The 12,872-nt window shown below is 41.7% G+C and overlaps 1 protein-coding gene across 1 annotated transcript in view; it reads left to right on the forward strand.

The window, feature by feature from the left end:
* Positions 1-10,911, forward strand: part of LOC143941156 (vomeronasal type-2 receptor 26-like) — a 111,309-nt gene extending 100,398 nt beyond the window's left edge. The window contains exon 6 of the mRNA XM_077463182.1: positions 9,606-10,911. Coding sequence (XP_077319308.1) covers positions 9,606-10,498 — 893 coding nt within the window. The 3' untranslated portion in view covers positions 10,499-10,911. The remainder of the gene's footprint in view (positions 1-9,605) is intronic.
* The last annotated feature ends 1,961 nt before the right edge of the window (positions 10,912-12,872 follow it).

The raw sequence follows: 12,872 nt of genomic DNA on the forward strand, positions 1-12,872 counted from the left end.
TAGGTATTTAGGTTCGCCGCAGCTTTTTATAGCGCCAGGGACCCCCATATACTACCGCATAAAGCCCCCTGATTGCCCCCTAGTTAACCCTTTCACCAGTGATCACCATATAACTGTTACAGGTGACGCTGGTTGGTTAGTTATTTTTTTATAGTTTCAGGGCACCCGCGATTTATTACCTAGTCTCACTAGTGTACCCCTAAATTTAGGGGTGTCTACTTTCCAAAATGGGGTCATTTGGGGGGGGTTTGTGCCATCTTGGCATTTTATGGCCTTCAAAACTGTAACGCCCTTAGAAAGCCTGAAGGCGGTGCTTGGTTTTCGGGGCCCTGTACGCGGCTAGGCTCCCAAAAAGTCCCACATATGTGGTATCCCCGTACTCAGGAGAAGCAGCAGAATTTATTTTGGGGTGTTATTTCACATATGCCCATGGCATGCGTGAGCAATATATCATTTAGTGACAACTTTGTGAAAAAAAAAAGTTTGTAATTTTCCCGCAACTTGTGGCAAAATATAAAATATTCCATGGACTCAACATGCCTCTCAGCAAATAGCTTGGGGTGTCTACTTTCTAAAATGGGGTCATTTGTGGGGGTTTTGTGCCATCTTGGCATTTTATGGCCTTCAAAACTGTAATAGGTAGTGAGAAGTGAACTCAAAAATTTACGCCCTTAGAAAGCCTGAAGGCGGTGCTTGGTTTTCAGGGCCCCGTACGCGGCAAGGCTCCCAAAAAGTCCCACATATGTGGTATCCCCATACTCAGGAGAAGCAGCAGAATTTATTTTGGGGTGTCATTTCACATATGCCCATAGCATGTGTGAGCAATATATCATTTAGTGACAACTTTGTGTAAAAAAAAATAAAAAAAATTTTTTTTTGTCATTATTCAATCGCTTGAGGCAAAAAAATAAAATATTCAATGGGCTCAACATGCCTCTTATCAATTTCCTTAGGGGGTCTACTTTCCAAAATGGGGTCATTTGGGGGGGTTTTGTACTGCCCTGCCAATTTAGCACCTCAAGAAATGAGATAGGCAGTCGTAAACTAAAAGCTGCGTAAATTCCAGAAAACGTACCTTAGTTTGTAGATGTGACAACTTTTGCGCAAACCAATAAATATACAATTATTGACTTTTTTTTTACCAAAGACATGTGGCTGAATACATTTTGGCCTAAATGTATGACTAAAATTTAGTTTATTGGATTTTTCTAATAACAAAAAGTAGAAAATATCATTTTTTTTCAAAATTTGCGGTCTTTTTACGTTTATATCGCAAAAAATAAAAATCGCAGAGGCAATCAAATACCATCAAAAGAAAGCTCTATTTGTGGGAAGAAAAGGACGCAAATTTTGTTTGGGTACAACATTGCATGACCGCGCAATTACCAGTTAAAGCAGCGCAGTGCCAAAGTGTAAAAAGACCTCTGGTCATTTACCAGCAAAATGGTCCGGTCTGAAAGTGGTTAAAGAGTCATTGTAATCATTTGATGAAGATTTTCCTTTTGTTTGTTCACTTTGCCAAAAAGTCTATTCAAATCATTCAAATCTAAAAAAGAAAGTTTTCGATTTGACCTATTCAAAAATGTATCAATTTGAACGTTTTGAATTGAAAAGAAATTGGAAATGCTAAGAAAATTTTAAAAAGACATAAAACAAATTTAAGTTATGAATTCCGAATACGAATCCCAAATATGAATTGAACAAATCAACCAAATTTAAAAAAACAAAATAACCAGATTAACCAAATCTTTTTGTCATGCACATGTCTAGTGCTAAAGTCCCCATTATATGTCAGAGTCCTCTCACCATATCAGGTTCTCCCCCATCACCAAGTCTTCTTATCACAGAGCCCATTCAAATCACAGAGGTCCCCATCATACAGTCCCTCATAACAGCACTCCCAATCACACAACAACCTATTCACATCAAACCCCTCCAGCAGTGTGGCAGAAGGCAGGAAGTAGAGCAAGTCTGGAAGAACCAGACTCCCATCCTCTCCTGAATGATGCCACCTGCATGCCACCTGCTCTGGATTATCAGTATGAGTTGTGGTTTTTGCAGGCAGGCTGGCTGTCAACTTTTTAGCAACTAGAGATGAGCCAAACACCCCCCGGTTCGGTTTGTAGCAGAACATGTGAACAGGCAAGAAATTTGTTTCAACACGTGAACACCGTTAAAGTCTATGGGATATGAACACGAATAATCAAAAGTGCTAATTTTAAAGGCTGATATGCAAGTTATTGTCATAAAAAGTGTTTGGGGACCTGGGTCCTGCCCCAGGGGACATGTATCAATGCAAAAAACGTCAGTTTTTTTTCTTGGGAGCAGTGATTTTAATAATGCTTAAAGTGAAAAAATAAAAGTGTAATATTCCTTTAAATTTCATACCGGGGGTGTGTCTATAGTATGTCCGTAAAGTGGCGCATGTTTCCTGTGTTTGAAACAGTCCGAGAACAAAATTACATTTCTAAAGGAATAAAAGTAATTTAAAACTACTTGTGGCTATAATGAATTGTCTGTCCCAGCAATACAGATGAAATAAGTCATTGAAAAAAACATCATGGGACCCCCCCAGTCCATTACCAGTCCCTTTGGGTCTGGTATGAATATTAAGGGGAACCCCAAACCAAAATTTAAAAAAATAGTATGGATTCCCCCCAAAAATCCATACCAGATCCTTAGCTGAGCCCACAACTTTAAAGGGGTTGTAAAGTTATTTTTTTTATTTTTTTCAAATAAAAACCTGCTCTTCTGGGGTCCCTCGACGGCTGTCTCTGCTTCCTGAATGAATTTATTGATAACAGCTGTAATGCCTATGCTGTGATTGGCTCACAGTTATCACATGGTACCTGGGCCAATCACATGGTACCTGGACCAATCACAGCACCTTGTACCATGAGATTAGCTGTGGCAAATCACAGATCACAGATTGCAAGTAAATCAGCTCTCATGAATGGTTCCCACATTCATGACATATGAAAACATTGCTGTTATAATGATCTTCATTGTAACAGCAAAGGGTAAAAAAAAAAAAAAAAGTAATAATAAACCCTGATCACCCCCCTAAAGTAGTACTGTATTACTATGTTGATACTGAACTACTCTGATGAAAGTATGTAGAAAACAAAAGTAAAAACTGTTAAAAAAATAAAGAAATATTTTTTTATTAGCTTTTTTTTAACATTTTTTATTAACATATTATCACTAGTCAATGTCCCTGATCACCACCACATCAGTCATATGATGGTGCTGTACTGTGCTGGTGACAATATTTAAAAAAGTAAAAATATAATGAAGAAACAAAAAACAAATTTTATGCAATTACTTCATTTTTTTAAATATTGAAACAAAAAATGACAACTTCAAAAAACTTGCCATGCCTCTTACTAAATGCCTCATACTGTCTACTTTACAAAAAGGGGTCATTTGTAGGGAATTTGTATTGTCCTGGCATTGTATGGCCTCAAGAAATGAGAGGCCATCAGTACATCAGAATTATTAATTTTTCAAATATATACTGGCTATTAAAATAACTAAATTTACTAGACCAATCCTAAAAAAAAAAAAAATAATCGAGTCATTAGAAAACCTTATACAAAAAAAAAAGAAAACCTTCTACAACTACTATATAAAAATAACATTTAACCCATCCTCGTCCACCAATTCCCATAATAAAATCTTTAAGAAAATGGTCATCAATAATTTGAATTCCATGCATGTTAAAACACCCAAACACATAAACTAGATTGATAGTAGTATCAAAAGTTTATTAACGACTTCCCACCCGGCCAATGTACATAAATGGCCGGGTGGGTGCTCTCTCCTTCTGAGTGGACGTTCAGGAACATCCCTCAGAAGGAGATGGATCGCGTACACGTGTGCCCATGCAGCAGTGCGATCCCGATGCGCTCGTGTCAGCCGGACACGCCGCATCTCTGATCGGCAGGAGGGCTCTGTGATTGGCCCTCCTGATCACATGATGGCCGTATCCAATCACAGCCATCATGTGATGTAAACACAGAGCCGGTTGCTAGGCAATAGGGATGAGTGAACAGTTCTGCCCAAGCATAAGTTCGGGCTGAACTTTCATTGCTCGGACGTCAGGCGAACATCCAAACAAACGGGTCGTTCGACCGTTTGTTCGGCCCCCCGAACCAACCACAATGCATTGTGACGTTGAACAGTGCATTGCAAGCTCTGATTGGCTGAAGCAGTGGCTTCAGCCAATCAGGGCACAGAGCACTGTCAAAGTCATGATTGGACACTGTCATTATGGCTTTATCCAATCATGGCTCATTCCCGCCCCACAGTATAAAAGTATTCATTCAAGGGCAGCCATTTTCTGTGTGATTTTGGCATGGAGAGAGATAGAACAGGGCTCTGTTCAGTGCTATTAGTTAGTGTGCTATACTGTGCTATTTTGCTTCAATTGTCAGTGTAGTATATTAGTTTAGTGTCAGTCTAGGGATAGTGTGAGTGTAGTGAGGAGGACCATCATTCAGCTTTTCATAGTGTGCAGCTAGATTAGGGACAGCTCAGATAATTTCAATGTAGTGTAGTGAGACCATGTCAGTAATCTTGACATTATTATATAGCTAGAGTAGGGACAGTTCAGATAGCTTCAGTATAGTGACGGTTGAACACCATCTATTTGATTGTGTTACTGCCAGTTTAACGTCATATAGTTTTTTATGCTTTACTGCCAGTTTAAGGCCATATAGTTTTGCGTGGGTTACTGCCAGTTTAACTCCATATAGTTCTGTGTGCGTTACTATAAGTTTAACGCCATATAGTTTTGTGCGTTACTGCCAGCTTAACGCCATTTACTTCTGTGTGTGTTACTGACAGTTTAATGCCATATAGTTCTGTGCGTCACTTTACCTTTGGTGCATTATATTGCAGTATATTATATTGTATCCGTGGAGTGTGTCTGTGTAGTGTAAGTACTCAAATTAAAGGGCACCAAACACCTCTTTACATTGATTAAAGTGCATCTACGTACAGATTCCAACTTCTCCTTTACATTTGCAATGCCCCCTTCCTCTGAATAATGTCTGTTAGAACAACAAGGAAAGGCAGACATCCCCTTGGCACTATAAGGGGGCCAGCAACAAATGTGTCCACATGAAAAGGTGGACGTGGTGGTCAGTCCTCAGGCAGGGCATCATTTCCTCTGTTTAGTGAGTTTGCCCATGCTATCCAGCCACAGCATTCAGAGGAGGTGGTGGACTGGCTTACTAAACCTTCCTCATCCTCTTCATTCTCTGTCACACAAGCAGAGACAAGTGTGCAGTCCCCTGCAGTTGCCAGAGTGGATAAAACTGCCTCCTTGTCCACAGCTATTCCTGCCGTAGCCTGAACATTAGCCATTGAAGAGTCAGCTGAGTTATTTGACCACAGCATCAGCCACTTGTCCTTGATGATGCTCAGTCATTACTGGATTCAAATGCTGGTGCTGATGTTAAGGATGGCAGGAAGATGAGCCTAGAGAGAGGGAGGAGCACTGGTAGACAAATTGGTATTCATTTTCCCCAAGCCGCAGCGTATTCCCAAGTTGACTCCAGTGGTAATGATGAAGATGGAGGAGATGGAGATGATGATGATGGTGATGATGAGGTCACTGATGCGACTTGGGTGCCAGATAGAGCAGAGGAGGAAACTGAATGTGAGGGGTCACAACCCCAAGGAGGACAGCATTAAAAAAGAGTAGAGAGCAGCCACCCTATTCCATCACATTCTGCAGCTGTCATCTCCTGGCCAACTCCCCACAGCTCAGCTGTCTGGGCTTTTTTTTAGCACATCTGGAGTAGATCACACTGTTGCTATCTGCAAACTGTGTCACAGGCACATCAAACGTGGCAAAAACACCCACCATTTGGTTACTGCATGCCTAACAAGGCATTAACGTCCAATCACTCAGCCCGTTGGCAAGAGCACATAAAAGTCACACAAAAGGGGCACAAATCTGTCCCTCCTCCTCCTTACCCTCTTCAGTCTGCCCCTGCGATACCGAGTCATTACCTTTCAGCAGCCTCCACTGACAGGGATGATGGTATAGCACATAGCTGTAGAACAGTAGCCGGCAAATTTCTCTGCCCCATCTTCTGCAGCGGAAAAGAAATACATTCCCTGCCACCCACGGCATGGGCATCAGCCCCTAAATGCAAGCTTGTCAAAACTGTTGGCTCTCCAACTTCTGCTTTTCAGCCTGGTGGATTCTGCCCCCTTCTGTGAATTTGCACAATGTGCTGTACCACAATGGCAGGTTCCCAGTCGATACTACTTTTCACGTAAGGCCATTCCATCTCTCTACCATCACGTGGAAGGGAATGTTCTGGCATTGTTGGGCAAGGCAGTAAGCCATAAAATCCACCTTACTGCTGACATGTGGTCTAGCAAGCATGGGCAGGGATGATATATTTTGTTCACAGCACACTGGATAACGCTGCATGCAACTCGAAAGGATGCATGACAAGGCTCAGTGCTGCAGCTTATTGTGCCCCCACGTCTCAATACAGCTGGTGGTGATGATGCCAGACCTGTGAGCTCTACCCCCTCCTCCTCCACCACCTCCATGTCCTCCTCTGCAGAATTTTTCTATGAACATCAGGTACCCCCTAAGCATTCAAAAGACTTTCCCCAGAGTCAGGCTAAAAGGTGCCATGCAGTGCTTCAGCTGGTGTGTTTAGGGGACAGAAACCACACCAGAGCAGAGATTCTTGCAGCTCTGAAAGGACAGGCCCAGAGGTGGTTCACACCACGCCAGCTGGAGCCAGGAATGGTGGTGTCCAATAATGGCTCAAACTTCCTGTCTACCCTTAGACAGGGAAAGTTGACACATGTGCCATGCCTGGCACATGTCCTCAATTTGGTGGTGCAGTGTTTTCTAAGTACGTACACAGGTTTGCAAGATGTATTAAAGCAGGCCTGAAGAGTCTGTAGCCATTTTAGGCGGTCATACATAGCCAGTGCTCGGTTGGCTGAAATTCAGCGGGAATTCCACCTGCCCATAAACCGTCTGATTTGTGACATGCCCACCAATAGTAGAATACATTTTAGCTTAAATTTATGACAACATTCGATTTTATTGGATTTCTTTTAAAATAGAAAGAAGAAAATATAGGTTTTTTTTCCAAATTTCCGCTCTTTTTTTGCTTATATCGCAACAAAAAAAAATGATAACAATTTGATTTGGGTACAGTCTAGCATGACTGCGCAATTGTCAATGAAAATGCAAGGAAGGGGGCAAAAGTGCCTAGTATTGATGTGGTTAAGGACTTGATGATCAGACCAGCTGGCAAGGGTGGGTGAGTAGTGATTTGGGATAAACAGGACCACATAAAAGAATCCTATAATATTCTAAATATTTTTTGGGGGTCCCCACGCCATTTTATTTTTACATTTTGTGTGGGGTTCCCTATGAAATCCATACCAGACACAAAGAGGCTGGATTGAATTGGGGGGGACCCCCACTTAATTTTTTTTTACCGCCGTCGCTTACCGACGGCTCCAGTAAGCGGCGGAGGGTGCGAGAGAGTGGCAGGAAGGGGAGGAATCCACCACAGAGACCACCATTATCGTTAATACGACCGTCTCCTGAAAAGATGGATATCTCGGTTGTGGCAGCAGCTGCTGCCGCTACCGAGATATCCATCTTCAAAGTGCCTACGTAAATCTATAGGAGCCGGTCGGCAAGTGGTTAAAAAACAATATTAAAAAAAAAAATTTTCATTGATAGTATCAAAAATATATATATATGTTTTTTAATTAAAATGTGTAATGTCTCCCCTATGAATACCAGGCTCTTTGGGTCTGCTATGGATTTTAAGGGGAACCCCATGCCAAAACTTAAAATAAATCCATACCAAACCCTTATCCGAGTACATAGCCTGTCAAAATAGAAGAAATGGCTGTATTCTGCAATCGATCAAAATTCTTTATTGGAACATCCCAAGTGCTAACAAGAACAGAGAGATGGTAGACGTGTTTCATACACTTCAGGTGCACTTAATCATTACCTTGGGTGTGTGAAAGTGTGTGAAACACGTCTACCAGCGCTCTGTTCTTAGCACTTGGGATGTTCCAATAAAGAATTTTAATTGATTGCGGAGTGCAGCCATTTCTTCTATTTTGATTGCATGTGGAGGTGAGCCGGGGCAAACACTACTTCATCAGGCTTCTTGTCTCACCTGGAGCGTTGAGTTTTCTTGTTTGGATATAGCCTGGCAGGCCAGGAATAGGGGGAAGAGCAAGCATCCTCTCGAACCATACCAGGCCACATGCCCTTTAACATAGGGGGTGTTTTGGGGCAGGGGGAGCTCTACCCCCTCACCCCAAATCCATAATACTGGGGTATTTTACATAATGATCCCATTTTTGATCCTACACTATGAGAACAACCACAAGTGGTGTTCAGAAGAGCACCTCATTTACGGATTAAATTAGCCCAAAATGTGGTTGACCCTCCAAATGCAATCTCCTTTTTTATAGACCTGCAGGGCTTTTTCCCATGCAATAAATATGTTTCCTGTAGGGAGAATGGTGTTAGGAAGGTACAAATCTCTAACTTCTCCAGATCCAGAGATATGTGGATATATTTGCCATATTGGCTTCCAGTCCTGGACTTCTAAGGTGTAAATGCTTTCAAAATGTTTCATTATCTTATTTAACCACTTCTCACCCACCATATAGCAATATGACGTGCGTAAAGTAGTTCAGTTATTCTGACTGAACGTCATATAACATCCAACATTATAAGCGGTGAGGAGAGCGGTGGTCTGATGCACTGCAACTCCGATCTAGGTAAATAGCCTCTGATGGAGCCTCTTTACCATGTGATCAGCTGTGTCCAATCACAGCTGATCATAGTGAAAACAGGAAAAGTCATTTATCACTTTTCCTCTATCACGTCTGACAGACATGAGTACAGGAGAGCCGATTGGCTGCTCTCCTGATAGGGGGGTCTGCCCCCTCGAGAATGCACACCCAGGACCACCAGGGATGCCCACTAATGATGTCCACCTATGACCACCAGGTATTTTTGAAGTGTCCTTCTGTCCAAGTTCTCCTTACGAAGGCCTCTTCTTACAGCAGTTGTCTCTGCAATTGCCCAACACCGAGCTATAAATGTCTTTTTGTTAAAAAAAAAAAAATCAGATTTTAGAATGTTCATCGATTGTTCTAGTAATCAATAGGTTCAAGTCAATGTTTGCTTTTGTCTGTAGCAATTACAAAAAATCAAAGAGGCAGGATGGACATATTTCCTCGAAGAAACTAAATTCTAACAGTAATTGTGGTTTCTGTTCCCATAATCAGATGTTAAAGGCAACTGATATTTTGAAATATGTGATCTGTGATCCTTTCTTAGGAGCGCAAATCACACATCTACTACGTAGTCCAGCACAGCAGAGCCGCTGTGCTGCAATACAAATACGTGATGCGGTCAGCAAGTTGTTACATTTATATAATATTTATATTGTATTTATTATTTATTAGAATTCCTTTTACTCACAGTTTTGATGGAAATTCAGTTGCTGGCTCTGATGCAACACAAGACAGAAGCTCTGACCCCAATGCTCATTGTGTTTGTATTTTTCTTCCTGCAGACAGTGAAAACTGCATGAAATGTCCTGATGAAGAATGGCCAAATGAGAAGAAGGATCGGTGTGTTCCAAAATTGGTGGAATTTCTCTCCTACACTGATGATCCCATTGTTGCAGTAGTTTCAGCTGTCTCCATCCTCTGTTGTCTTTTGACTGGTTTAATATTGGGAATGTTTATTCATTATCAGGACACCCCCATTGTTAAAGCTAATAACCGGAACCTGAGCTATCTTCTCCTGGTCTCCATCATGCTGAGCTTCCTCTGTGTCTTCTTGTTCCTCGGCCATCCAATAGATGTAACCTGCATGCTGCGTGTAACCTCTTTTGGTGTCATCTTCTCAGTTGCCGTTTCTACTCTCCTTGCCAAAAGTATCATGGTGTGTATTGCTTTTAAAGCCACCAAACCTGGGAGTGCCTGGAGGAAATGGATGGGAGCCAAACTGCCCAATGTTATCATTTGTATTTTCTCACTGGTTCAAGTCATAATCTGTGTCACTTGGTTGTCTATTTCTCCTCCCTTCCAGGATCAGGACACTCACTCTTATCAGGGGAAGATCATCATTCAGTGTAATGAGGGTTCAGTTATCGGCTTCTACTCTGTCCTGGGATATATGGGACTTCTGGCCGCTGTGAGTTTCATCATAGGTTTTGTAGCCAGGACATTACCAGACAGTTTTAATGAGGCCAAGTACATCACCTTCAGCATGCTGGTGTTCTGCAGTGTCTGGATTGCCATGATCCCGGCCTATCTGAGCACCAGAGGGAAATTAATGGTGGTTGTGGAGGTTTTTGCAATAATAACTTCAAGTACTGGACTTCTTGGCTGTATATTTTTCCAAAAATGTTACATAATTCTGTTAAGACCTGACCTCAATACAAAAATAGCTATCCACTAATATGTATGGAGCAACACTGGGTTACCAATAGTTATAGCAATATCTATATTATTGTTATTTTTCCTATTTTGCTAGTGTATTGAGAAGGAAATGTTAAATTTGGACATTTAATAATCACCTCGCCTTTGGAAGTTGAGTTACATTTTTGCGTTGACACCGCTGGTAGCAAACACTTTGGGTTTGTTGGAAACCTTGTCCCCTGCTGAGTGTAGTGGTTTCTCCTACCAGCCGATACATCACTACAGAACAATGTAGTGAGGAGGAACCACAGTGACCAGAAGGTGACAAAGTATCCAAAACATCCTAAACTATCAGAAATCAGAGCCACCCATCGCTCTTCAAGAGAGGGAAGATTTCACCCCCACCGTCCAGAAAGATCTTTTATAAGTTGATTGTAATGTCCTTATTTTAGTGTCAGGGTGACTTTATTTATATTTTATGTAGATGACTGTCTAAATTAATAAACACATTTTGTTAGTGTATTCTAAATTCATTTTTTAATATTATTTAAATTTGATGAGAGCATGTGTTCAGTAAGTTCACATTTTAAGTGGTAAGTTGACTTTATTTTAAAGGGTATTTTATAGTACCTAGAAAAAAAAATGTCCTTGTATAAGCGGGATCCATTGGCTACCATTGCTGTCAACCACAGCCATGGAGCCAATGAGGAGAGAGAGGAGGTGGGGCAGAGCCACAGCTACATGTCTAAATGGAAACGCAGATCAACGGCTTGAGAGAGCACCTGCTTGGGTGACCCTATTCCCTTTAACCACTTCCATACCGGGCCTATTCTGGCACTTTTCTCCTTCATGTAAAAATCATCATTTTTTGCTAGAAAATTACTCAGAATGCCCAAACATTACACTTTTTTTATATATATATCAGACACCCTAGGGAATAAAATGGCAGTCATTGCAACTTTCTATCTTGCATGGTATTTGCGCAATAATTTTTCAAACGCCTTTTAAAAAAAAATAAAAAAACGGTTTCATTAATTAAAAAAATAACAAAACAGTAAAAGTAGCCATTTTTTGTATAATGTGAAAGATGGTGTTACGCAGTAAATAGATACCCAACATGTCACACTTTAAAATTGCGCACACTCATGGAATGGTGACAAACTTCAGTACATGAAAATCTCCATAGGTGACGCTTTAAAATGTTTTACATGTTACCAGATTACAGTTACAGAGGAGGTCTAGTGCTAGAATTGTTGCACACACTCTAACATACGTGGCAATACCTCACATGTGCAGTTTTAATGGCGTTTACATATGTGAGCGGGAATTACATGCGTGTTTGCTTCTGAGCATGAGCTATCGGGGACAGGGGCGTTTTACATTTTTTTTAATTATTATTTTACTTATTTTTTTATTTTTACACTTTTTTTTTACATTTTAATTTTTTTGATCACTTTTATTCCTATTACAACTGTAGCGCTGGCTCCAGACGAGCAGGCGCTATTGTTTTTGTAAAGTTACGTTGCGTGCAGCCACAGTTGGGCTTCGGGAATATTTCTCTAAATTTATGGTTTCAGTACCAGTCCGGCTGGGTTGCACTGTGTTCTCCTTGACCGCAGGTGTCGCTGTCCCCGCCGGCAAGAGTAGAAACGCAGTCTAGCTGGATGCATTGAATGCCACTTATCGCTCGGAACCAGCCCAGTGGGAGTGTTTTCCTGCTGTGCATTCTGGGGGGTGGTATTTAAGGTACCAACGCCATGTTGGCAAGGGATTATTTTCTGTCTGTTTGGTTCTGGTGGTCCCCCTGACCCAGCCCCTTGGCCCTCCTGGCCTGGGATGCGGAACTATACATCCTGTGTCTCGAGGCTGTCTGGCATTAAGAGACTTTGTTTTTTCTAAATAAATAACCCAAAAGAGGATTCAGTGTCAGTTTCAACATTCTTTGTGCCATTTACCACGGGATCCCCAAGATGGAGAAGCAAGCAGGTGAGATAACAGTAAGCCTAAATAAAAAGAGCAGCTCCTTCGTGGGTTAGTGCAACACAAGGTATGTAAACATCCCTGGTAATAGGACCTCTTTATGGAGAGATATGGGGTCAATAAGACCCCACATCTCTCCTCCAGGCTGGAAACCATGAGATTGATCTCATGCTGACAGCCGCAATGGTGGCTTTGTTTACTTCAGGGAACCCAGGCGTGACATCATAACGTTACACCCGGCCACCAACCATCATAGAGATGACTAGTGACCATCTGGTCACCAGAAATCTTTATCGTCATCATTCGGCGCCAGACAATTCTTTCTCCGGGCCCCCTGATGGAGAGCCCGGAGAAGCACTGGATGGCAGCGGGGGGGGGGGGGGGTCGTCCCCTATAAGAATGATCAAGTGGCAGAAATGCTGCTATGATTGTTC

The sequence above is a fragment of the Lithobates pipiens genome, unplaced genomic scaffold, assembly GCF_037356315.1.
Source record: "Lithobates pipiens isolate NorthernLeopardFrog02 unplaced genomic scaffold, aLitPip1_a1.2 Scaffold_3, whole genome shotgun sequence".
In the NCBI taxonomy this organism is placed as follows: Eukaryota; Metazoa; Chordata; class Amphibia; order Anura; family Ranidae; genus Lithobates; species Lithobates pipiens.